Source organism: Colletes gigas, unplaced genomic scaffold (genome assembly GCF_013123115.1).
Source record: "Colletes gigas isolate AHSC1104 unplaced genomic scaffold, ASM1312311v1 Colletes_gigas_Sc00027, whole genome shotgun sequence".
Classification (NCBI taxonomy): domain Eukaryota; kingdom Metazoa; phylum Arthropoda; class Insecta; order Hymenoptera; family Colletidae; genus Colletes; species Colletes gigas.
This window is the reverse complement of record NW_025106656.1, coordinates 2,600,755-2,624,644: the sequence shown is the minus strand read 5'-3', so window position 1 is coordinate 2,624,644 and position 23,890 is coordinate 2,600,755. Positions and strand designations below refer to the sequence as shown.

At 39.8% G+C, this 23,890-nt stretch overlaps 1 protein-coding gene across 1 annotated transcript in view; it reads right to left on the bottom strand.

The window, feature by feature from the left end:
* Positions 1 to 23,890, bottom strand: part of LOC122401699 (adenylate cyclase type 6-like) — a 77,856-nt gene that overhangs the window by 48,655 nt on the left and 5,311 nt on the right. The window contains exons 2-4 of the mRNA XM_043404006.1: positions 16,184 to 16,345; positions 1,843 to 2,103; positions 304 to 459 (exon numbers count right to left, since the gene is read on the bottom strand). Of these exons, the coding sequence (XP_043259941.1) occupies positions 304 to 459; positions 1,843 to 2,103; positions 16,184 to 16,264 (498 nt within the window). The 5' untranslated portion in view covers positions 16,265 to 16,345. The remainder of the gene's footprint in view (positions 1 to 303; positions 460 to 1,842; positions 2,104 to 16,183; positions 16,346 to 23,890) is intronic.

Here is a 23,890-nt window from a genome sequence, read left to right as displayed (position 1 = left end):
TTTGTGTTGCCAATTATTAATTTGTGTGTTCCAAATTCGTTTATTATAATTAATATCATTTGTACATTTGTTCCTCAAATAAATCCTCTTTGTTAAATCCTACATTAATTTAATTTTATTTGTTAATTTTGTTTTATTGTTAATAAACTCGTCGATAATCGAGACGTTTGCCTTAGCGCAGCGGGGGTTGTAGATTCCTGGACGAAGTTTGAAAAGAAAGTTTCGCGACTAAGTGAGTCGGGAACTCGGTAAAAAAATTCAAGGTGTACTGGAAACGCTGGGAGAATATTTTGCGAGAATTACCTGCAAATTTTTGAAACGGTGCGAGGCGCAAAGCGAGTTTAAAAACCGACAGAGCGCGCATTTCCTCGGCCGTTGCGTTATCGACGCGTTCATTGCTTCCTGCGTTGTTTCCCTTCCGGTTGTGAGACCAACCCCAACTTCCGAGCCCCTGCTCATCTGTGGGCAATTCAAGGCACGCTGATTAAAACAACACCATCTCAGTTCGATTGTTTTTATTCGCAAAGTAACAGTCTGTTTCACGGCCTATTGCTTGTAAAAGTAATAATTCCCCTGCTCATCTGTGGGCAATTCAAGGCACGCTGATTAAAACAACACCATCTCAGTTCGATTGTTTTTATTCGCAAAGTAACAGTCTGTTTCACGGCCTATTGCTTGTAAAAGTAATAATTGATAATTTTATTTAAATAAGCCGTAGTTCAATTAATTATGTTGTTTCGGTACCTTGGAAACTAGGGAGAAAGGCTGAATTCGTTTATTTCTGGGTTATTTGTAAGCATCCACAAATTAATTCGTGACAAAACTGAATAATAAAGGGCTGACCCTGCGGGGCTATTAGATAAGAATACATCTTTCGTAGGGGATCTTTAGATAGATTGTTCTTACTGGGTTCCCGATCAGAAGCATTAGACAACAGAATTTTCCAAAATAGGGGATGCTAAACATAAATTATTGCCTTAGAATTCAAGGGGAGAAGGAAGTATTTTCATGTGGATGACTCGGAATGGATTCAAACATTTTCTGCATTAAAACAAATAATTATTGTGCAATTGTAGTCTATTCCGTGCAAGGAAATCGAACTTCAGACCGATATTTCCAACAGTTTTTCCCCCCAATTATGTAGCAGTAGTGGGAACCGAGGTTCGAGGGAAAACGCGTTTAAAGTTTTAAAGTCCGCGCTGCTACATTTAATCTCCTGCAACTTCGCCAATTTTCGTAGCTACACTTTCGTGACTTTAATGCGATATTCTACAAACTTAGAGCTCTGAAATTATATAAACATGAAATTCGATTTCTGCAACCTTGCAAGCTACACTTGTTCATTAATGGAATGGCTTTTTCCCCCAGTCGAAAAGTAAACGTTCCTGAAGTAGAAAAAATATTTTTTTTATATCGATTAAATTACTAATGTCGAAGATGTCTTTAAGTTTGACTATTCTTAGCAGAGAAGAGGACGTAACTTTGGTGTCTGGTCGAAAGAGCCACCAGTTCCCCAATTAGTTTCCCCCGAATCGATGACTCAATTTACCCTATTACCAACCCCTATAGTATATCGGAAACGTCCGAAATATAACGTAATCTAAACCGTTATCAGCGTGTCCATTGGTCCTCGAGGTTTAATCCCATCATCGAAACCTGCCAGCGCATCGGTAACATCCTAAGAAAACAGTTTCCCCGTGCACATTTGTACGAGACCGTGCACTCCCCTCGAGCTAATGTACGTTTTCCCAAATAAGAAGGGCGAGACCAACGGGACAAAGTGGTTTCATCCCCGTTATTGTCCTCGATTTTAGTCCGTGTTTCGTCGGAAGGGTGACTCACCGTGATAATGGAGGGACGGGGTGCACCGGTGAAGTGCTCGATTACCTCCCAGTTGGACTTCCTCAGCGGGGTGTGGGGTGTACGGGGTGTGTTCGGTGTGTGGGGTTGGGAAGACGGCGCCGAGGACTTGGATCCAGGAGGATCGAGGAGCAGCTCGACTCTGGGCTTGCCGCGATCGCTGTTGCTCACATGCTGCCTCAAACTGGCCCATCTTCTGGTGCTCCTCACGGACCCAGTCACTGGCCTGGCCACCGTGTCACCCTGTAAATCATATTAATATCGCTTCATTAACTTGGACCCTTTGTTGCATCTTTTGGAACGATGAAACTTTGAAAATTTGATATCCACACTGTCTCTAGAACTCTTAGGTGATTTTCTCAATAAGAAAGATACGTATCCCCGAATTTTACGTTGAGTTTTAGTGTTACAAAATTTTTATTATGCTCCAGAGCACGTCGGCGCTCTCAGTCGACAGATTTTTGTATTGCATGACAATTCGTTTGACCTGAGATTTAGCGTATTCCAGAAATACCACGATGAAATGGGGCACTTGGATTTAGATAAAACAGTAGATAATATTTCAATTGGTTTCCAAAAGAAAGGGCCAATGCTTACAATAGGTTTGAATTATGATGGCCTCAGAGAAAAGAAAATCGAAACATTCATAGGGGAATAAACTTCATACGTTATTTTCCGTATTTCATGTTTGACAAAATTGGTAACTCGAGTGCAAAACGGATGATTTTCTTAACGGTATCGTGGTTTCCATCGTTAGAATCGCGTATAGCCTGTTTGAAAACGTTTGCGCAAAGTTCTTTGGAGGAAACATCGATACTGTTAAGAAAATAATCTCGTTTGGACTCAGCTTACCAATTTTGTCCAACAATATCCACAATAGACCTTTTCTTATAACGACGATTACCGAAATACATACGCATTGATCGGAAGGTTTATCACGCTCGATTTCAATAGAAGAATGGAATAATCCTTAATTAGCTCGTTTCGTGCGTCGAATTTCGACGCAGAAATATTATTTTAAGCCCTATCGACGTTTTGGTAACATTTCACTGGTAATCGCAATCTAAACCAGAACGCTATTTCCGCTATAAAATATAATTGTAATAATCCTGACTAGTATTGACGTTTTAGCTGCGTTTCATCCTCGATCGCAATCCAACCCAGAAAGCTATTTCCTCTAAACAATAGCTTTCTGGTTTAGATCGCGATCACGGCCGAAACGCAACCGAATCCTCGATAATCTCATTCAATTTTACAAAGAGACTGCACAAAGAATGCGTTACGAATCGACTGAAAAGCGATCGAATATGAACGTTCCTTTGTTATTTATTATTCAGAACCCTTTGGACTAGTTATATTCGAGGCAACGCAGAAAATTTCCATGGTTTTCATCTGTTTGTACAAATTCAATTTACTGTGTTCCTGTTCAGATTCTACCTTACAAAGCAAGGACTTCTAAGAATGCATAAGACTTCACAGTCTGAGAATTGTAACTATAACTCCCGAGTTTTTTTTAATACATTATTTCAATTTTCGAATATTTAACAGACACTTAAAATATTAAATTTTCTGTTTACCAACAGTGAAAATGAATTTAGAAGACATAACTGACCGCTGGTCATTCCACTCTCTCGTCATTCTATTTGTTTTGAATCGATCAACGTAACTATGCCACTTTCATATCGATAGTTTCGGGATACGATGGATTTTAAAGACGTCTCCTTCCATACGATTTTGGTAAAAGAAAGCTTGCGCTTTACTCGAGGGACCATTAGCAAGATAGGATTAACCAAACGTCCTTGAACGTCGCAACGATGCGCCAACGATAAGACACGTTGAAAGGAACAGGATTGAAAGGACGCGAGACGAGGTTTCCCCCGACTGATTAGGAAATAGAAATTTAATGCGACTCGGACGTCCTTTGCTCTCCTTTCACTGGGGCCACGGAGTTGCTTCCTTAAAGAGCTTCCTTGGTGAGTACATGTCCTGTGTACAGGAACGTAGTCACGCGTTATTAAAAATCTCTATTCGGTCACTTTTCATCCCCCCGAGACTTCCATTCATTTTCTCCTATTATTTTCAAGATTGGAACGCAAACTGTTCTTTTACTGTAGTTTATGTTCTGTTGGATCCCATATTTAGTGTAACGAAACTCTATTTAGGTTTGTTATAAGTCACTTCGTCGGACAGTGGCAAAAGAAATCCAAAAGTCTTTTACCATTTTGTCATCCGTGGCTTCGTTTGCTAGATACGAGGAGTTAAATTTTGCACGCGCCATTTGCATTCGAGTCAGCTGATCGCCCGGCGCCATTTGTACTTGCACGCTAGAGACACACGTTTCTCTTTACTTCGATGCTTTCAATGGATTTGAGGCCTTCATTTATTCTTCGTTTCGTTTTTCCCTCCGTGGTACAACCGAATAAATCTTTTGTGTCGAATGTTCTTTGTATTATCATTCTTTTTCAACGGACGTAGACGCTTAATCTTACTTTCAAAATCGTAGATGGGAAAATGTGTCGCTCGAAGGTGAGCTCTCCGGTTGCTCCCTGATCTTAAAATCCTGATGCGTGGGTCGCTGAATTTTTTAAAATCAGGACTCTGCTTTCCCTTCGCGATATTTTTATTTCTATTCCCGCTTCCGCCGATAAAGAACGACGCAGCGATGTAGTCCCCGTGACCCACTCGCGGGAGACGAGTTTCCCGATACTCCCGTGCTTTGTCACGGTTCACGGAAACATTTTTCCTTAATGATGCGTAGGCAAAGTTATTTTCGAATTCGAAGCTTTAAAACATCCCGCGCCTGTAACTCGACGTACTGTCATGCCGTAGGCCCCCATAGAAAATAAGTATTACTCATAGTGATAAGGTTAGTCATAAGCGATACTCCAAGAAGATGACGAACTTGTTAACTCCTTTACGGGGTAAAAACAAATGCGTCATACACCCAGACCTAACCCGGCTGTACCTAACCCAAACATTATAAAAGCGTACCGCTCCTGGCCCTCCGGGCTCATTTTCACGTTTCATCTTGTAAAGAGAGCATCAGTGTTCAGTCTCCGAATAAACCTTAGGGTATATCCTAATATCTTTGTCCGAGAGCGTGAACCTTTCCCAATCTAAAATCAACCTAATATTGTGACGCCGCAACTATTTGGACGAGTCTGCAGCTTACGGCATAACAGTACGAACAAACGGATCGACGAAGCAAAACAAGATTTCGAGAATAGTCAATATTTCACGTTGTTTCTCATATCAACAATTCCATCGAGAGTTGTTTCTTCTCGTAAAAAAGAGAAATTTAAATTAACCAAGATTTTGTTAGTCTCTATAATTGAACGTGTAGAAAAAGAAGTTTGTCAGTTTACCGAAACATGCGTCCGCCGGATTAGCGTGTCTCGTTTTCGGACGCGAGCTCGTAATTCTGAAAGTGCAAAGAAACGTTCCTGTTTGCCGAAGCTCGTTTTTCCTTCTTGTCATCAGTGCTCGCTGATGAAACGCAAATATCCGGTCGGTTTCCCCGTGCCCGCGATCCGGAGCGTTCGAGGAAAACACGAATTTCCCGAGCTTCTTCGCGGATTGGAACCAATTACCCGCTCGTGGAGCGAGAAGAACTCATTAATCTTGCTCCCCTGATCAATAAAGTTCCATAAAGCGCGTTATTTCCGTTCATCCGCGCGAATTAAGCCGCCACTCCGGCGGACCATTGTACACCTAGAAACGGTTGTTTCATGGAATTTTGATAATTCAGCGGACGTCTGCGCTGGAAACGAAACGTTTTTGTTCGCCGGATACGCGTTCAACGCTTTTGTCACCGAGCTTGTCCGCGTTCCGTCCTGCGTTTCGCTTTTTCCGACTGGAGCTCGCTCGCGGAAGCCATTTGGTTTGTTCTGAACGGAACGACAGACTGGAAACTCCATAATTTTATTGTTACTGTTGCTTGTTCGATAGAATATGGCTGTCGTTTCTTCAAGCGTCTCTGCTTCTGCAGATTACCAGGAAATACTGAATAATTACATGATTATTAATTATAATTAGTTAGAAGGAAGAGAAACGTAGATGTTTCGAAGATCTGCTGGTGAACTCGTTACACTGGCGTTGAAGTCTTTTCAATTTCGTTCGAAATATAAATATTAGCCGACAGCAATGGAACTGTTCCAATATTCATCGCGTGCCGATAACTGTACCATCGTTTCCACTGTTTTCGTTTAATTTTCTGGACAATAATACGAGCGTCCCGCGCGAATGGTAAACTTCGCAACGAAAATGTTAATACAGCTCTCACGATAGAACGTAAACAGCTTTCTGTCGTGTCATTACGTTCCTTCGTCCACGCTGAAACTGGCGCCATATTTGTTGAAGAATTTTCCGTAAGTAATTGGCCAGGAACGGACCGCAGATCCCTTGTCAATGATTACACATGAAATCCCCTCTCCATGGAACTTTTCCGCCTCTCTGTTCCAAGTTTGCAGGATACACACGAACCGGAAGTTTCGGTTAACTCGTTAGTAGTTTGCGTTATACTTCGTGGCCCTTGAACTCGACACTGACAAAGTATCACAGAAGCCGGTACCTATTTCGCGGTTAAATAAATTAATCCTAAAAGTTGGGAAACGGAAGTCGCTCAGAATACAGATTCTTGGGGCAAGGAAAACAACGCTAGCCGTGGACGGTTTGACGACAAGCCTGAAAAACGTATTTTCCTTTCGTAAATATTACGTGCTTACTGCAGTTCTTCCGGAAATTACATGTCGCGAGAGTTTAAAAAATACTACAAGAAATATTTTTACTAGCTTTCTTTTTAATTTTATATTTAATTTACAACTCTTTGTTATATGTTCAACTCGCGTTGAAGTCGTTTTTACACGTAAGTGGAACCTAGTTTGTTTCACGAACGAAGAAATTGAGTTAGTAAACGTACGTTGATTAATTGGCAAAATTCAGAAGTAATTAAAATAAATATGCAAACACGTCCATCAAGACGTCTAATATTCTCGGTTTTACGTTACCATCTCAAGTTTCTTTGGAAACACACCGAGCAAGTTTGGTAATGGAGTTTCTATCCGTTTCACACCAAGCTTTTAATAATGCTGTCTGAAATGTTTGACTACGTTTGTTTAAACGATCCCATAAATATTTAATTGGATTAATCCTTCAGGCTGGTAATTATGCAGACTGGCTAACGCCCCCAAACGGTAGTTTATTTTGATGAGTTCAGTGAATTTGGTATAGACTTATTTAAATTTAAATAGAATTAATTCTGCTCGTCCATGAATGACAAGTGGGATAATAATTTAAGAGTAGTTTGTTTATTTGTGTCACAGTATATTTCAGTCGATCTTCGGTTAAAATTTCGTCATCGAAATCTTCGATCAGCGATAAAAGTAATGATTAGACTGCGGATGTTTATGCATTTATGGGAAATTTTAATTTTCAAAAAGCTACAGAATTTAGTTAATATGCAAGAATATAAGAAATACTTCAAGTAAGGTAAAAATTATTATATCTAGAGGTTGAGACAACCCTCTACAGTGCTTCAATTTCATTAATTTTATTAATAAAAATATGAATTTGCATGAAGATCCGCAGTTTAGAAATGATCGACTCGCTACCGCCATTTTGTTAGGCACTCCAGCGTGCTATTTATTTCATATTTCTATAACAGAAACAACAAATGAAATATAGCTGCTCGTACGAAATAAAGTTTACCGAGCACATAGAGCATGATACGTGCAATTCAAGATGAAATGTAATACAAACAATAAAAGACAATAGAATGTCGGGAGACGTCGCAAACAATGAGGTTATGTTGACGTTACAGTGTACTTCGAGCCTCCTGGTGGAATTAAGGTTGGAAATCCGAGTTGGCCATGATACCAGTCATGTTCCTTTTATCCAGCAATTCTTTTCCAATTCTGCAGTTATGTTTGCACGTTATCTCGTTGCAATATCAAAGAGTTTCGAATGCTCATTTTTTCGACTGTCGTAGGCTTGCTCGTAGAATATTTATACCTCCGCCGTTACCGTACTTTCAATAAAATATAAATTGGCTGCGTCGTATAACGAGAAACAACCCCAGAGTAATAGAGATCCACCGTCCTGCTCGACGATTGGAATAATAATGCTGGATTTGATACATTCACGCCGCTATCTCCACGCGAATATTTTTTCATTTCCCGAATTTCAACTTCCCTGAATTCCGCTGAATATCATGTTTAAAAATAAAAAATTTTCTAACCTACGGTGAGTCGATTTTCGAAATATTTTTATTATATGCGATATACGAACAGCGAAATTATACATGCCCAGTTCGAAAAACATTAAAATATTTTGTAGAGTTTAAATGATAAGGGAAAAATGTGGAATAAATCTCTTTTGATACGTTAATTATTGAAATTGAACAACGGCAGGTAAATATTTTCCCAGTGGCATTTTGAATTACACATCCGTCTGTGGTGAAGAAATATTTTTTTTTCCAAGGATATCGTGTTCGAGAGTTTGAATATCATCGGTTCGAATAATCCGGTCAGCAGAAGTCACGCGCCAGCGTGAAAATTTAATTCATATCCGACTGTTTGTACTATCGCTCTGTAGTTTACGCGATATCGAGCAAGGAAGATTGCGTTTCACACGTTTAATCGAGAAATTATGATAACGCAATCATTGCAAACGAGTCGACGAGCCAGCGGCTATTCTAAAATTGGAAATCGTGCGAAGCGGGTTCGAATTCCGCGTAGAGAATATTTTCATTCCTTGCACTCTTCTCTCGCGACAATTTTCCGACTCACCGCTGAAACGTGCTCGATAATCGGACGGAAAATATTAAAGAAATTGCCCAACCACGATGGTTCATTATACGTATCGCAAAAACAGAAATGAATTCATTTAAAATGTTAAATATTACTGTTACAAGAAATATAATCTACAGGGTATTTCACCTAACTTGATCACCTTAAATATATCGCTTATTTTGTATGATAGAAAAAAATGTCAAGGGGAGAAAGTATTCTGTTCGAAGGCGCCAATACGGTGATGGATCGAATTTTTTTTTCAAGGTCATTTTTTTCGAGATTTCAAGGTCATCGTATTTTTTTTAAATGGGACCACATATTTTCGCTACAACAGTCTTATAGCTTATAAAAAGACGAATCCAACGATGTGCGATATGTTGACCTTCACGTGACCTTTAGCGAAGGAATTATGAAATGTTTGTCAGTAACTTCAGTACGCGTTCGGAGACGGTAAATGAAGGAATTTCAATTTCATTGAAACAGTCTTAAATTAAATGTTTATTTTAGAAGGTGTTCAAAATGTGCACCATAAACCTGGATACATTTTTGGAGGCGGTAAATAAATTCTTGCTGAACATTTTTCAGTTGTTCTACAGTAATTGATCTACATGCATGTAGAATCCTTTGTCGCATGTTTTCTGCTGTTGTGGGAATATCATTGTAAACTGTATTTTTTAGGTGCCCCCCACAGAAAGAAATCAAGTGGCGTAAGATCCGGCGATCATAAAATCATTTCCACTTTTTCTGCTGTAGTGTACATGACCCGCTTCGGTCATTCCCCTCTTACAATAATAATGCTTGTAAACATACTTCAACCGTTGAAAGGAGAATATGAATATCTATTTATAAGCACCAGAAACAATTACACGGTACACTGTTTCAATGAAATTGAAATTCCTTCATTTACCGTCTCCGAACGCGTACTGAAGTTACTGACAAACATTTCATAATTCCTTCGCTAAAGGTCACGTGAAGGTCAACATATCGCACATCGTTGGATTCGTCTTTTTATAAGCTATAAGACTGTTGTAGCGAAAATATGTGGTCCCATTTTAAAAAAATACGATGACCTTGAAATCTCGAAAAAAATGACCTTGAAAAAAAAATTCGATTCATCACCGTATTGGCGCCTTCGAACAGAATACTTTCTCCCCATGACTTTTTTTTCTATCATACAAAATAAGCGATATATTTAAGGTGGTCAAGTTAGGTGAAATACCCTGTATATAAAATGTTCAATCCTTAATTTGGGTCCTCTTCGATATTCAAAAATTGATTAATTATATGAGCCTAATATGCATGTAGTTAAATTACGCACGAAGAACGTAATGAATAAATAATATTGAAATATGTAAATAAATTAATACGAAAATAAGGTTATTCAAAATCGATACCGAAGTAATATCAATTAGTCGAACGAGATGAAACGATAAAATGTAAAAGTATAAAAACGAGCCTTTAATGTCCTCATATTTTATACTCCGTCATTTTATCTCGTTGGACCGACAGTATGAATAAATGAAAATGGATATAGTACGAAATATAACGGATGTTCACAGTCTATATATCTCACCAAGTCGCATCGTATTGACTACAATTCCAAAACTGAAGTTTGAATATTTATAAAATACGTTCCCTTTTCAAGGCATTATTCGATCGTGTCTGTGCCGAATTCTATTTGAAAGGAAACTGTTGAACGATTGGTTAAACGGTAAATCGCGAGGCAAGGGGTTGAAACGAACCTAATCGTTGCAATCTTTCGTGCAACGGCGAAAACGATTCGCGTACTGTTGGGATAACAACGCTTGTCGATAATTTTGCAACACGATACGCGTCGCTAAGTACCGCGTATGCGTTAATCACCTGAAACCATCGAACGTGCTCCATTAATTATCGTCGGTTGTAACGACGCGACCTCGTGTTGCGATACGCGGCTCCTGCGAGACAGTGAGGAATCACGGATCACTATAGCGGACCGTTTGTCTCGACAGTTAACCGATCGAGCGTCTTACAATATCGTTCAAACACAAGGCGATTATTAACACTGGATTTTTATTGAAATTCGTCATATCGATGATGACGTTAAAATATAGTTTGTCTTTTAATTAAGACAAGATTAAAAATATATTTATGAGTTCTGTAACATTAAATATGGAACGTGGATCCTGTCGAAATGACGACTTCCGTAAATCTAATGTTAAAAGAAATCAAAAGTGTATTTTCTAAATATTTTACGTACCTTGAACTACTTTGCTACTTAGTTTGCACCATTATTCAGACACGTGTCATAACAAGAAGTAAGAATATCTTTGGGATCGATATCAAATCATGTCGAGCGGGATCGCGGTACAGATTCGAAGATAAAATTTTCTCAACTGCGTCCCGATGCAAATGTCGGACGTAGCGGGGAATGAAAGAACGACCAGGTTGCTCGACGACGTAGAAAAATGAAGAACGGCCGCCCTGGGACCTCGTTACCCGGGAATAAAGGGCTTTCACGGGAAACTCGTGTCGCTGATGATGGAATGGTTTTGGCAGAACCGTACCGCCGCCGCCAACGCGTGGAATTTCACGTTCACGGTATCCGAGTACCAAGCCAATTTCGACGAGGTCGAATTAAGGGAACTTTGGGCATAACAGGATCCAAAAATCGAGCTTTCCTGCATATTTCGATAGCACGATCTTTCAAGAATTTGTTTTGAAAATTACGGTACATTTCAGAGTTCCAAACGTGTCCAATCGTATTTTAGTACTTCACAAAGATTCGACTATGATGTGGAATTAATGATTTGTAATTCGAGAAACATCGAGTTATGGTTAGAAATGGCCGAGGGCTGTTATCGTTCGTTGATGAGGCTGGCTGAAATTCGGGGCGCTCCTAACAGTTGCCTATCCAATGAATTCTTTGTCGACGTGTTCACATTGTGCGCTATCCGCGTGGAAGCCCGATAACGTATCACCTGGCACGAATTTTCATACAGTTCTGCTATCTACTCAAATTCATATATGGCGCGCAACGTAGCAGAAAGTTGCTATTGTTTCCCCCGTTCAGCATTGTCGTTGACTCTCCAACTACCTTTCGACACTCTGCTACTAAAATTCTTTTTATTTTTCCTTGCCGTTCATTCTATTTATCCCGGGAAAATTTAACGGACAAAAATAAATTTATTCGACGAGACATCCTTTCTCAAACTAAAGAGAATGTTCTTCCATTGGTGCAGTAATTCTAAAATTATAATTTAGTAATATTGTTGCACGAAAATGAACGGTTTGAGAAAATGTGTCAATCAAAATAAATTTGATTGAGTTTATTTGACATCCGTTAGTATAGCCAATAACCAATACACGGATCATCGAAGTCTGATTTATTAATCGGTTGGTTCGGGGTTCGTTAATAATGTATGGATCGTACCTGGAAGCTTCAACGAATAATCATAATTTATACGTCATCATCCGCCAGTTGTAGGTCAAACTCGCGTGCAATATTCGCTGAAATCTGTAATAGAATTTCTCTATCGAACTAGCCCGGCTATGATTCGTCGTTAAACAATGATTTTCGTTGATTTCGAGCGATCCAGGTGCGCGCGACCGCACGATTAACATTATGGAAATGGCCAGTCCGCGTTTAAAATTCACGAAGCGCTGAAAAGGTTGCGAGGAAGCGCTGAACGTTTGAAAATTTAATATCCATGGTCAGCGCGTTGTCAAATCGCCGGGTAAAGAGATTGCGTCGCGATTAGCTTTGTACGCTGAATGTCGTTTAATAATTATGATTATCCACGTAATTTTAAAACGTCCTTGCCCGTTTCTCGATTCCGATTCTCCTTAAGAAGCGGAAATTCATATTATCGCGAGCCACTAGTTTCCACTTTTTGTATTTAAATACTAATAATAATGGGTTGAAATGTATTTGGTTCGTGATTTGAGAGTTTTTTAGATGTTTATTTTTCAACAATAATAAAGTGGACTGTATAAATGTGTTATTGAGCGCGATTAACTATACGAGGAACTGTTCCCCCGTTCTACTTTAACAAATGCGTTCAAACTTTTCGGAGACAAGTTAAGAGACTTGTTCTCTTGAAGGATAAACTAAGAGTTGTTCGATCAAAAGACAAGTTAAGAGTGGGAGTGTTCGTCTCTCAGAAACCAAGCTAAGAGAGTTGTTCTCTCAAAAGGCAAACTCGGAGTGATTGTCGTATCCGGAGTCCGTTTCCTCCTCAGATTAGGTCCCCACCAAGAGGTGGTTTGGGGGTGGTTTTCAGATTCCTCTGTGAGGACCCATTTTCCTGCCCCATTTCGACAGGAAACTCCTCCTTCACCTCGATGGTGGAGGAAAGTCCCAGGCCACCCTGGCGAGGGTGGACGAGGTTTCCTTCCCAAGTCGAACGCCGCGTTAATTTACCTAGGAAGACACGGAACTCCGGATTATCAACGCAACAAGAAGTTGCGTCTGGTTTGCAGCTGCTTTATGGCCATATTGTTCCGCGTGTTAGCGATGGCCGTTGTTGTAGGTGCCTACATTTGGCCTACATACAGCCCTTCGCTGGTCAACTCGAGTGTAGCATTTCTTTCATTTGCCAAAATTCTTTTCTTTTACATTGAAATTTTCCAGTCGCGGGAGACTCGAAGACCTTCGCAACGTAGTAAACGACCGGAAACAACTCGAGTTGGCCAGCGAAATGTGTGTATTTCGTTTACCGAGCAAATAATATTTTAATTAACCTCCTAACATTTCTCAAACATTCGAATCGTCAAAAATCATAATATATGGTTTCATCCCTTGCAGATTGCTCATACCAGAGAATCGAGGACAAAGGAAATGAATAAAAACGCCTCGTTGAAAGACACTCTAGTGCTTCGCGTTTCGCATATCTGATTTAGAGAATACAGTTCTAAAAGGTGACCGCGGATTTTGCGGCCGCCTGACTCCAAATTCGACCGAGTAATCAACAATAATTGCTCGTTGAAACAGAGAGTGACGAAAACTCGGTGACACGACCGATCCTCGTTCGGCTGTGGTCGAAATTGTCGAGCGCGTGGGAGTTTACTTTAAATACCTGGATACTCCGGTGAACGCGGATTTTCCTCGGGAATGGAAGCTGACAGAACCATTCGAATCCTTTGCACGGTTTGTCGCTTGATCGCCGAAACGATTAATTAGTCGTTTTCCGAGCGATCGGTTTCGTTTACCCATTTCACTATCGGTTCGATTCGTTTCCTGAGCACTCGAACGACAAAGGATAATTTCCAATTAAACCGATGTAAAAAGAAATTAATCCGCGGCCATTAAAGGAGTACCGATTCTCCGTCTCCTCTCGTTGCGATCGCTACTCGTCGAGGCAAACGAGCTTCGGTAAATTATAATAATTGCAGTGTCTTTTCCATTTTCTGATTTAAATTAAATTGCTTGAAATTATTTAATACCATTTTCAAAATTATAGTCTTTAAATTGTTTCATAAAATAACGAAAAATTCGAGTATACTATTAAAGACTGTAGACGCTCGGTTCGACTGATTTCATTTTGTTTTCGTATCCCGTCGAACGAAAGAATTGTTCTTTCTACGCCGTTGCGTTCGTTTCGATCGTTTCACGATTAATCGACTTCGAAACACGCGTGTTTGATGAATTAATTGGCTGCGAAGTTTCACGGCGATCGTGTTTACGCGACGTCCGAGGGATTCGATTTTAATTTCGCCTAACGAGATCATCCCTTCTTTGCCGTTCAGTAATTCGTAGAAGCGACGTAATAACGCGTGACAGTGCATTTTGTAGCGAAGAACGAACGGTTGAATAATGGATGGCCCTACGCGTGCTTCGCTCTTTTAAATAACAGTCCAACGTAAAATAAAACGCTACCCGGTGCGCTTTTGCCATAGGGTGCAACTATGTTACTTGGTTATCGCGTGGAGATCGATAATTCAAATGACGTCCCGTCCTAGCTGCATTTTCATCGCCCTTCTAGCCGAACGATCCATCCTACTCTGATGGACGATACGATCCCTTGATCCTTTAATTTCTTACGGTTGACAAACATTTTTCTTAATCTGGTTAAACTTGTACTTTTTCTGTCAATTAGAATCGTGGTTTATCACGTATTTAACACGTTCGCGGACACGAATGCTACAACATCCAAATTTTTACAGTTCAAATTCTATACAGTTCTTATTTTTTGAAATTAATATGCACTTCTATGCAATGGCTAAAGATTATGTAGAATGTTCAGCCAAACCTGGGAAAAATTTTAATGGGAGATTCTAGAAGCCAAAATAAGATGAAATTCAAGGATACTAATTTGTTGATTGAGGCTTCGTTAAAAAGTTATAGAAACATTTCCAGCCACACAGTATATTTTCGGTAAAGAATTTTTTTCTCGAAAGTACGTAGGAATTCGTGTGTATGTGTATTCACCAAAAATGATTGTAATTGGCTCCCACATCTGAAAATAATTTTTTCAGAATGATTTGAAAATTTTTAATTTTGTTGACTTTATCCACCTACTCGAATATTTTTCTCGAAACTGAGTAGGATTGCGGGTGTGTGTCTATTGACCAAAAATGATTGTAATTGAACCTCGCAAACGAAAATATTTTTTTTAGAACGATTTGAAATTTTTGTTTTTCGAAGTAAAATATTCCTGGTCAGACATTATATTTTCAGCAATGAATTTTTTTCTCGGAACCGAATAGGATTTCGGGGTTGTATCTATTGGCCAACAATGATTGTAATTGAACCCTGCAACCGAATTTTTTTTTTAGAATGATTTGTAATTTTTTTTTCGCTGACAAATTTCAGCACTTACTCGAATTTTTTATTCGGAAATGCGTGGGATTTTAGGGGTATATCATTGACCAAAAATGATTGTAATTGACCCCCGCAGCTAAAAATAATTTTTTCAGAACGATTTGAAAAAATTTTTTGTCGACGAAAAGTGTTGACACGAATTCGAATTTTTTCTCGAAACTGAGTAGAATTTCGGGGGTGTATCTATTGACCAAAAATGATTGTAATTGACCCCCGCAATCGAAAATAATTTTTCCGTGAATGATTTGAAATTTTTTAATTTAATTTTTTAACGATGCCTCAATCAACTGTATAACACTCATTTTCGTTGAGATGCAAAATGAATGCTATACCATACAAATTTATAAGCCACTTTATTATGAATTCAATTCTCTATAGTTTATATTTTTTGAAATTATTATGCACTTCAATGTAATGGCCGGAGAATATATCACCCGTCCATTTATGCAATTCATTAAAATTTCTACCATTCGCGAACGTGTTAAAATAACTGTAACTCTGGACTTCGGTGTCTCGAATCTTTTTTTTAACGTACTGAAAGAAAGAATCATCCGACAGAGCTTGGAATGATATTTGGTAGTTACGAAATGGAACCTTTTCGCTGAAATTACACTACCCTTAGCGAACGCCCTAACAATTGTACGGGGAGAATTCTCTTGCGTGCAACATTTTGCCCTCCCCTGCTCGCGATGGCGAGTTTCTAAGGGGAAGTTGGCGAGAAAATAGTCCTTACCTGATGACTCCTTCGACTGGCGCGAAGACTGAGCCTGTGGCTCCACTCGTGCTTCGGGAATTCCACGCCGTATTTCTCCATGTCGGCTTGTCTCCCTTTCTGTCGCTGGTTTAAAGCCCTTCGGGGCAATGGAACTCCGTTGTCCGCTACTTCATGTTCCCCCTGCCAAGCAGAAAAATATTTTCAGGCTTCTTTCTTTCACGACGTTGCCTCGTGCTAGCTTCTTCTGTTTTTTCCCTCCCTATTTCCCCCCCCACCCCCGAAGAAAAGTACGATTTCGTCGTGGAACGGCGACGAGGGGATCATGATTCGTTTCCATTCGACGCGACGAAGCTTTTCTCTGGTTTAATTAGCCCCAACTAGCCGCCAATTAAAATTCGCGCTGGTACGAGAATTTCATAAATTGGATCGTTCGAACGGTGAAATTGTGACGTTGGAGGCACTCGAAATCCCCATTGGTTAAAAAAATGTTTTTATTCGTTGACGAGCGTTGAAAAATGACAAGAAGTTTAATATTCCCGTTCAAAGGAATAATAAACTATCTAATGTGGTTCTCGAGTGAATTTAAATTTGTGTGATAGAAATGAAAAACGATAAAAGACATAACCGAGACGTCTATGAGTTACACGATATGGTTAAAAGTGGTTGATTGCGTGTGGTCTAGCTGATAATAACTCGAACCGCAAACGGTTAATTGATCTGGAGCAGAGGGGTTGAAGTTATTTCATTATAACATCGAGAAGAGTCGAGCAGTAATTGATTACTTTTTCGCTTCAATAATAAAAGTTCCGTGTTTGATTAATGATAACAATAGCAACGATTAATCAGTTAATCACACGTGAAATTAGTCAGCAATAATATCCATGATTTGTAATCGTTTAACAAAATACAATTTTTCTTGTTTCCCTTTAAGTTTCTGATTATTAATTCGTTATAATAATCATGGCTAGTGGTCGTATACGCTTCGATTAATATTATTTAGTTAATTACATTTGTAGAGTCGTTTCATTATTTTCTAAATTTCTAAAATTCTGTTAATAGTCGAAGGGGTTTGAAGCACAGTGGCTGTGTAGGACCTTGATATCACTCGTTTATTTTTTATTATTTGTCGAGGAAGGTATCGATTGTCTTTTGGATGACAGACAACTATGTATAAAATTTTGTCAGAATTTCGACGATTAAATAATACGTTTCCACTCTCCTTTTGTGTGACTTTGAGAAACGGCTCGAGGGCAACAGAGGAGAAACGTTATTATTACTTTCATTTCTTTGCTGCCACTAATTGGCCCAAACGACAGACTATAAGCCCCAATTACGTACCACCCACCCCACGTTTTACATAGTTTCTTACAAATGATGGTATTGATTCTTATTCACCCTCGAATGCATCGAGCCATCTTAAACGCGATTCCCCGATAAAATTCTGTCCACATATTTTGCTGTGATCGGTATCGTAAATCTCGACCGAGTTTATTTGACGAATCTTTTCTTTTTATTCGAATCCCTGCCAGTAACAGGAGCCCGGGGGATGAAAAATTGATATCGTGAGAACGGTTGACGAAAGTGAAACTAAAGTCTGTGTGCACGAGCGTAGGGTCGTTGTCTACGAAGATCGATTCAAGGCTAGCTACGGGCATCAATTTTTAACGTGACTCCGTTACTTCCGACGCTATTTGCGAACGTTTCAGTCATAGACCTTAATCGATTTCCGAAACAATGAATGTAAAACCAGAAGAATATTTATTTTATCGAAATCAGTCACCGTGCAAATTCGTCGCGTAATTTTTGAACTGCGGATTCAACGAATCCCTAGCATTAGAATTAATCCTTGAAGATAAATCACCGTAATGGAAGTGGGACAAGGGTAACTATGGTAGATCATTTTTACTGTGTGTCTGGTGGCCAGCGGAACGTTAATAAAGAAAGATAATAAAGTACAGTACCTTCGTCTTACATAGTGGACTTCAAAGGGGAAATAAAAATAGAATCTCGTCGAACTCCGGTCATTTATATACTAAAAATTTCGATATTTAGTCGCGTAAGGGCGAGAAACTAGTCGAAGCTGCCGGTGGCGCCGCGAGTAAAATACTCGTAGGGACAACGAACGACCCTGGAGGGAATTCTCCGCGGGGCCAGGGACTCGATCAGTCACGGAACAGAGGAAAAAAAGGATATTCGATATCGAGTGGCGGAGGCGAGTCGTTTCTCGAGAGTCTTGGAGGGCCATCTAAAGATTCCAATTTGTCCTTCGTTGCTCGCGCGTTTGACGACAGTCCCCGGGAAAGCCAAGAGAAAAAAGAAAGAGAAGACAAAAATGAGGATCCATCGGGAAGATCGCGAACACTCGACGCTTGACCTTTCGTCGTTGATTCAATTCTAGCGACGAATACACTGCGGCTGGATCACTGTTATTCGACCGAACATCCCAGAGAGAAAAAGCAACGCGCCAAGATGGACGAAACTCTTAACCCTGAACGGTGCAAATCGATTTCGTTCCTTACCTCCCGTTCCCTCCTCGAATCGCTCGTTATTCAAATTAAAAGTGTTTCCTTTGCTACCCAGATATTTACTGGTCTCGGAATTCTTTTGAGAATACAATTAAATAACAGCCCCCTCCCATTGTAGAATCTTGTAGAAACGAAAGAAACATGTAACTTTGTTCGCTTCAATCATTCTCAATATCCGTTCCCGACTTATCCGGACGAGAAAAATAATTCTACAAGGGATTGATTTCACCCCTCAATGGCGAATTATGGCTAATGGGATGTAGACTGTGGATGTAAGAAATACTTAAAGTAAGATACGAATTATTATATTTACACAAAGTTCCCATTTCACTAATTCTGCAGTCTACTTGTGGCTTACTTGTACGCAAAGTTTCATAATGTTTCCCAAATTTTAGGTTGCGTACATTTCAATCATGAAATAAATCCTTCGACCTGCTACTATATTTGATACGAAGAAATTGCTTCCCAGCTAATAAATGGAAGTGCTTCGTTAAATCGAAGTCGTTAATTAACATCCATTTAGCGCTTTCGTAATGATGTTTTTACCAGCGTCAACGTTTATCGTCGTTTGGCATCCAAAAATGGCCCGCCTCGGACGCGATCGCCCGTGAAATTGCCTCTGCGAATTTGTTTCTGTCGTCTGGCAACGAGTTTTCTTGCATTTCCCCGAATGCGTCCTATTTCCGAAATATGGCGAATTTTCGAAAGTCGTGGGACCACGGCCTGGACGCAATCATTTTCGTTCCCATCAACTTCTTTGCGCTGTTTGCCCGCGGAATCGTTGCGGACTTTCGACCTCCTCCTCCCCAACTCGACGAGAACTTTTCGCGATACCGAGGATCCTCCAAGTTTCCGATGAAAAATTCAACGCGGAGTTTGGGGAGCCACGGAGTCGCGGAAGACGTATTCGACGGTTCTCGTCGAAAGTCCAGGGCTGGTTCTTGTTTATTCGAACGGTTGTAATTAATAACAGGGTCGATTTGTTCGAAACTGTCGTGCACGTAATGATGTGGACGCGAAAGTGGCTGGGTGTATAAAATTGTCGCTTCCTAGAATTCTTTTGTCGCGATCGCGCATGCAATCTGCTGAAACAAAGGCAATCGACCAATCAAATCCGTATTTATAGCTCCGGTGCAAGCCGATAACGAAGCTCGCGTTCCGCTGTTCTTTCACGGGATTTCCACATGTCGGTTCAAGGAATACTATACATTACTGGATTAGCCTTTCGGTTCGACTAATTTATCAGATTTATTACGAGCCTCGTGCACCGACCAACGGAGTTCTCATCCATTTTACAGCGTTCGTCCATCCCAGGATAAAAAAGAAATTTAAAAACATCCTTGAACTCCACACGGTGATGCATCAGCGACAGTGAACAAAATAGAAATTGATACATAAAGGTGATTTCAAAAATCTCAAAATGGAAATTATATTCGGTTATTAGAAAATTAAGAGCACCGTAACGCTATGAAATATAAAAGAAACAAATTGCGTTTTTTTTTTCGAATTTTAAACGATTAAAAAGTGGCGTTATCGCCGGAAAATCGTAATTAGAAAGAATAATCAGCAATCCGCGGGTGGATATCGGCGCGTATTGGCGGGCAACAAGGGAGTCCACGCAATCAACCAATCAGAACCGTATATCCATCGTCGAGGCACGATTATATAATAAAGAGGACAGGGACTTGCTCGCCATACAATTTCTATTACCTATTATCTTGTCAGGGATCAATGAAAAAATTATAGAAAATTGGGCTAATTATCGCAATCGGGTGAAACGATGAAAACGGGGCGCGATGGCGAACGTTAGCGTGTACCGGTTATGTGAAATCACGATGCAATCGGGGGATCGATAATCGTCACGCGGTTGAAGCTCTACATGCTCTCCACGAGCCTAAGAAATGTTTCCCGCGAACACGAAGCAATCGTACAAATGATTTCTATGCACTTTATGGCGAGACCTATCCCGCGCGTTCGTCGCCATTTTTCCACGAATATATTTTACAGATTATCCTTGAAGGTCTAGCGAATGTGCACGAGGCTTTATCGCTGCTATAAAGACAGCAATTGACAGGAATAATTGAACACGGATGGGATGAATCATCTAATAGAAAATAAAATTAAAAAATTGATCGAATTTTTCGTGATTATCTGTAGTCATGGGAACTGAAAGTTATGGGTTGATTAATGCGTGAAATCTAGAGTCCACGAAACGAATCGGAACAACTCTTTTTTCGGGCGAGGAGCATCGATCGAACGTTATCGCGGTCCCAATTGTCCTGACTTCGTGAATGCACCATGTTCGGAGAAACTGCGGTTCGGATGATAATGACGCCACGAAAATCTCAGTTGTGGTTAACGGTAATCGATAGAGTGTAATGAAGTCCCTTCGATAATTTTCCTCGATGAAACCGCAAATTTACTATCCTCGTTGAGGATGTCTGATGAGAAATTGCCCATCGGACAGATATCGCTGCTCGAATATCAAATATTGCAAACAATTGACGATACAAATTATATGGTAGAATTATTTCGTTCTTCTTCTCCAAATTTAATATGATATCAACAAACGATTTAATGTTAGTTTCAATAGGAGAAGAAAAGTAACACTTTATTTGGACTACATAACACGATAACTAGCGATTACGTCAGTCGAAAGAAATAAGAAAGAAATCGATGACAGAAAAACGAGACCAGCTGCGAGTACCGGGTCCCATTCGTTTGTTTATTCACGTTCACGTAACGTTCTTCCTGCGACGAGCGCCAATTAAAATCGCTAACGGATCGAACGATAAGTGCAGGTACCCTCATGGTCGCTGAGGCGTCGTCTGATTAAAGGCCGCCCATTCCACTGCCAGACAAGACAAAATACTCCAGTGGTTCTTAACCCCCGACTGCTTTCATAAATTATTAAATAACAACCAGCCAACTTGGACAATTGTCTCTGTTTCATACAGTTCACTTTCTTGTTCCTGTAACTAATTAAAAAACCATTTTCGAACAAATTGAGGGCCCAAAAAAATAGAAACTTTTCCCTTTAAACCGAGGTAGATTGGCTATTTTTAATAGTGTCTTTTAAGAACTACCAAAGTGGTCAAAATAATTCGTAATTTGTAATGAACAGAGAAAATAAATATTTTAATTTCTCTGGTACAAATAAATACGCCATAATTGTCCCGTAAGTCTCAATAATTTGATCTGCAACTGTTTTTTTAATTCTCATTTCTTTCTCGATACTATCAACGTTTATTTTACAATTTTAGTCTGTTATTTTTCGTATCGATATTGCAACCGAAGCAGCGACCAGGGATGGTCGTAAACTTTATTGAAAGGTTCGTTATTACGAGCATACATTTTAACTGTTTTATCTTAATTCTGCTAATGCAGCATGTTCATTTTCGTTCTAGATATTATCAGGTTATCGATACAATTTTCGTTCCTTCGATATCTACGCTTTTAGTCTCCCGATCGTTCGAATCTTCGTACACATAATTCTCGAAAGAATATTTTCCGTTTCAAACAATAGAAAGTCCGAGTTCCGTGGACGAAGATCGTATTTTTCGCTGTTACGATTCGTCTGTTTTTTGTTTTTATTTCGCCCAGGTTTTCACTGGATACGCGAGCCAGAGCCACAACCAGCGATCTTTTCGCGATAAATGAGAGGTAAACTCTTCCAGCGGACAAGTATTACTTTTCTTCTGAGTTGACGAGCGCCTTCAAAGGCCATGATCCCCAAAGAATCCGGAACGGGAAACGAGAAAACGTTGCATTCAAAAGAATAATACCGTTTTACTAGCGTGATCACTTTTTTTCCTAGCAAAGGGTTTTTGATGACGTATAAAAATCGTAAAATTTCTGGCGAGTCCGTTCTCTGGCGCCATGAAACGTAACGCCGCGATATTGTTGAACACTGGGCTCATTTTTTTTTTACACACACACAAAGCTCTGTAAAAATCTATTTTTCGTTGTTTCTTTCTATTGTTACACGTACTCGTCGACCACTGTCAATCGATGACAGTTTTTCGTTCGCTTCGGCGAAACTTAAATACAAAAATGTGGGTTAAATTTAAATTGACAGCGATTTAATTTCTGCTGGGTCATATTCGAAACTTTCACCCCAGATTAATGGAACAGTGTTTCCCATCTGATTCTTGGCCGGGGGAAGACCCTTGTCGCCGCTTGACGTTGACGGTTGACATTATGCCAATCAACTCCGCGTCGGAAGCACCTCGGTTTCAGTTTCGAGCTTAAATATCAACCGTGTATCGTCAGAACGTGGGCGGACGGAGCACGGGATCGCATTATCGCGGACAATGCAGTCAATTCGGCGCTGCAAGATATATAAATGGCCGGCTCCAGTGTCGTCGAAACGTTGCCTACGCGGATAATCTCTCGTTCCCGCCACACCTGGCGCGAAAACTCCCTATCCGTCGAATTAACGAGCATCGAGGAGGACGAGACGACGCTTCGTTACCGCGTTAGAGGCGTCTCGACGACACGGTTAATTGGATTTCATTTGAAAGTCGAAGTGTCCTCGAAGGTTCTTCGACTCCAGGAAGCGATAGCGTGCGAACAAAAGATTAAAACGACTACATTTTTATAGGAACACTAAATAGAGAACTGTTCCTAGTTTTCTCACGCACTCCTCCATTTATAATCGACCTAAAAACTTGCAATAGAAGCTCAATTAATATAATATATCAACACTATTCCTACCACGACCGGTCAAATGGCCGTTTTTAAAATATCATTTAGAATTTCCTATATACAACGTAATTGCATCGTCTTTAAACTTCACGATTTTTCCTTAAATATACGTATAATACTTTTTTCAATATTCACTTCTTTTTTGAGAAAAATTTATAGTCTGTTTTACCTACCACGACCGGTCATTTTATCGGTTGAACGATTTATGTCTTTTTGTAACAGTATTATCTGAAAGACTCAATTCTGAAACTATAAAGTCGTTGCAAACGAAGGATAATGCAGATGTGGCATGATTTTAGCTGAAAAGTGCCTTCCAGAGACTGCTTTAGGCACTTCCAAGTGTTCATAATTCTCACTAGCTTATCGGCCTTACGGTGTCTGAAGAGGTTCAAAACCTCGGATTTTCTTACACCATCTTATTTATTATAACTGTAAAATAAATAAAATCATAACCGAAGGGGATGCCTAGACGACTTCTCACGAATTTAAATCA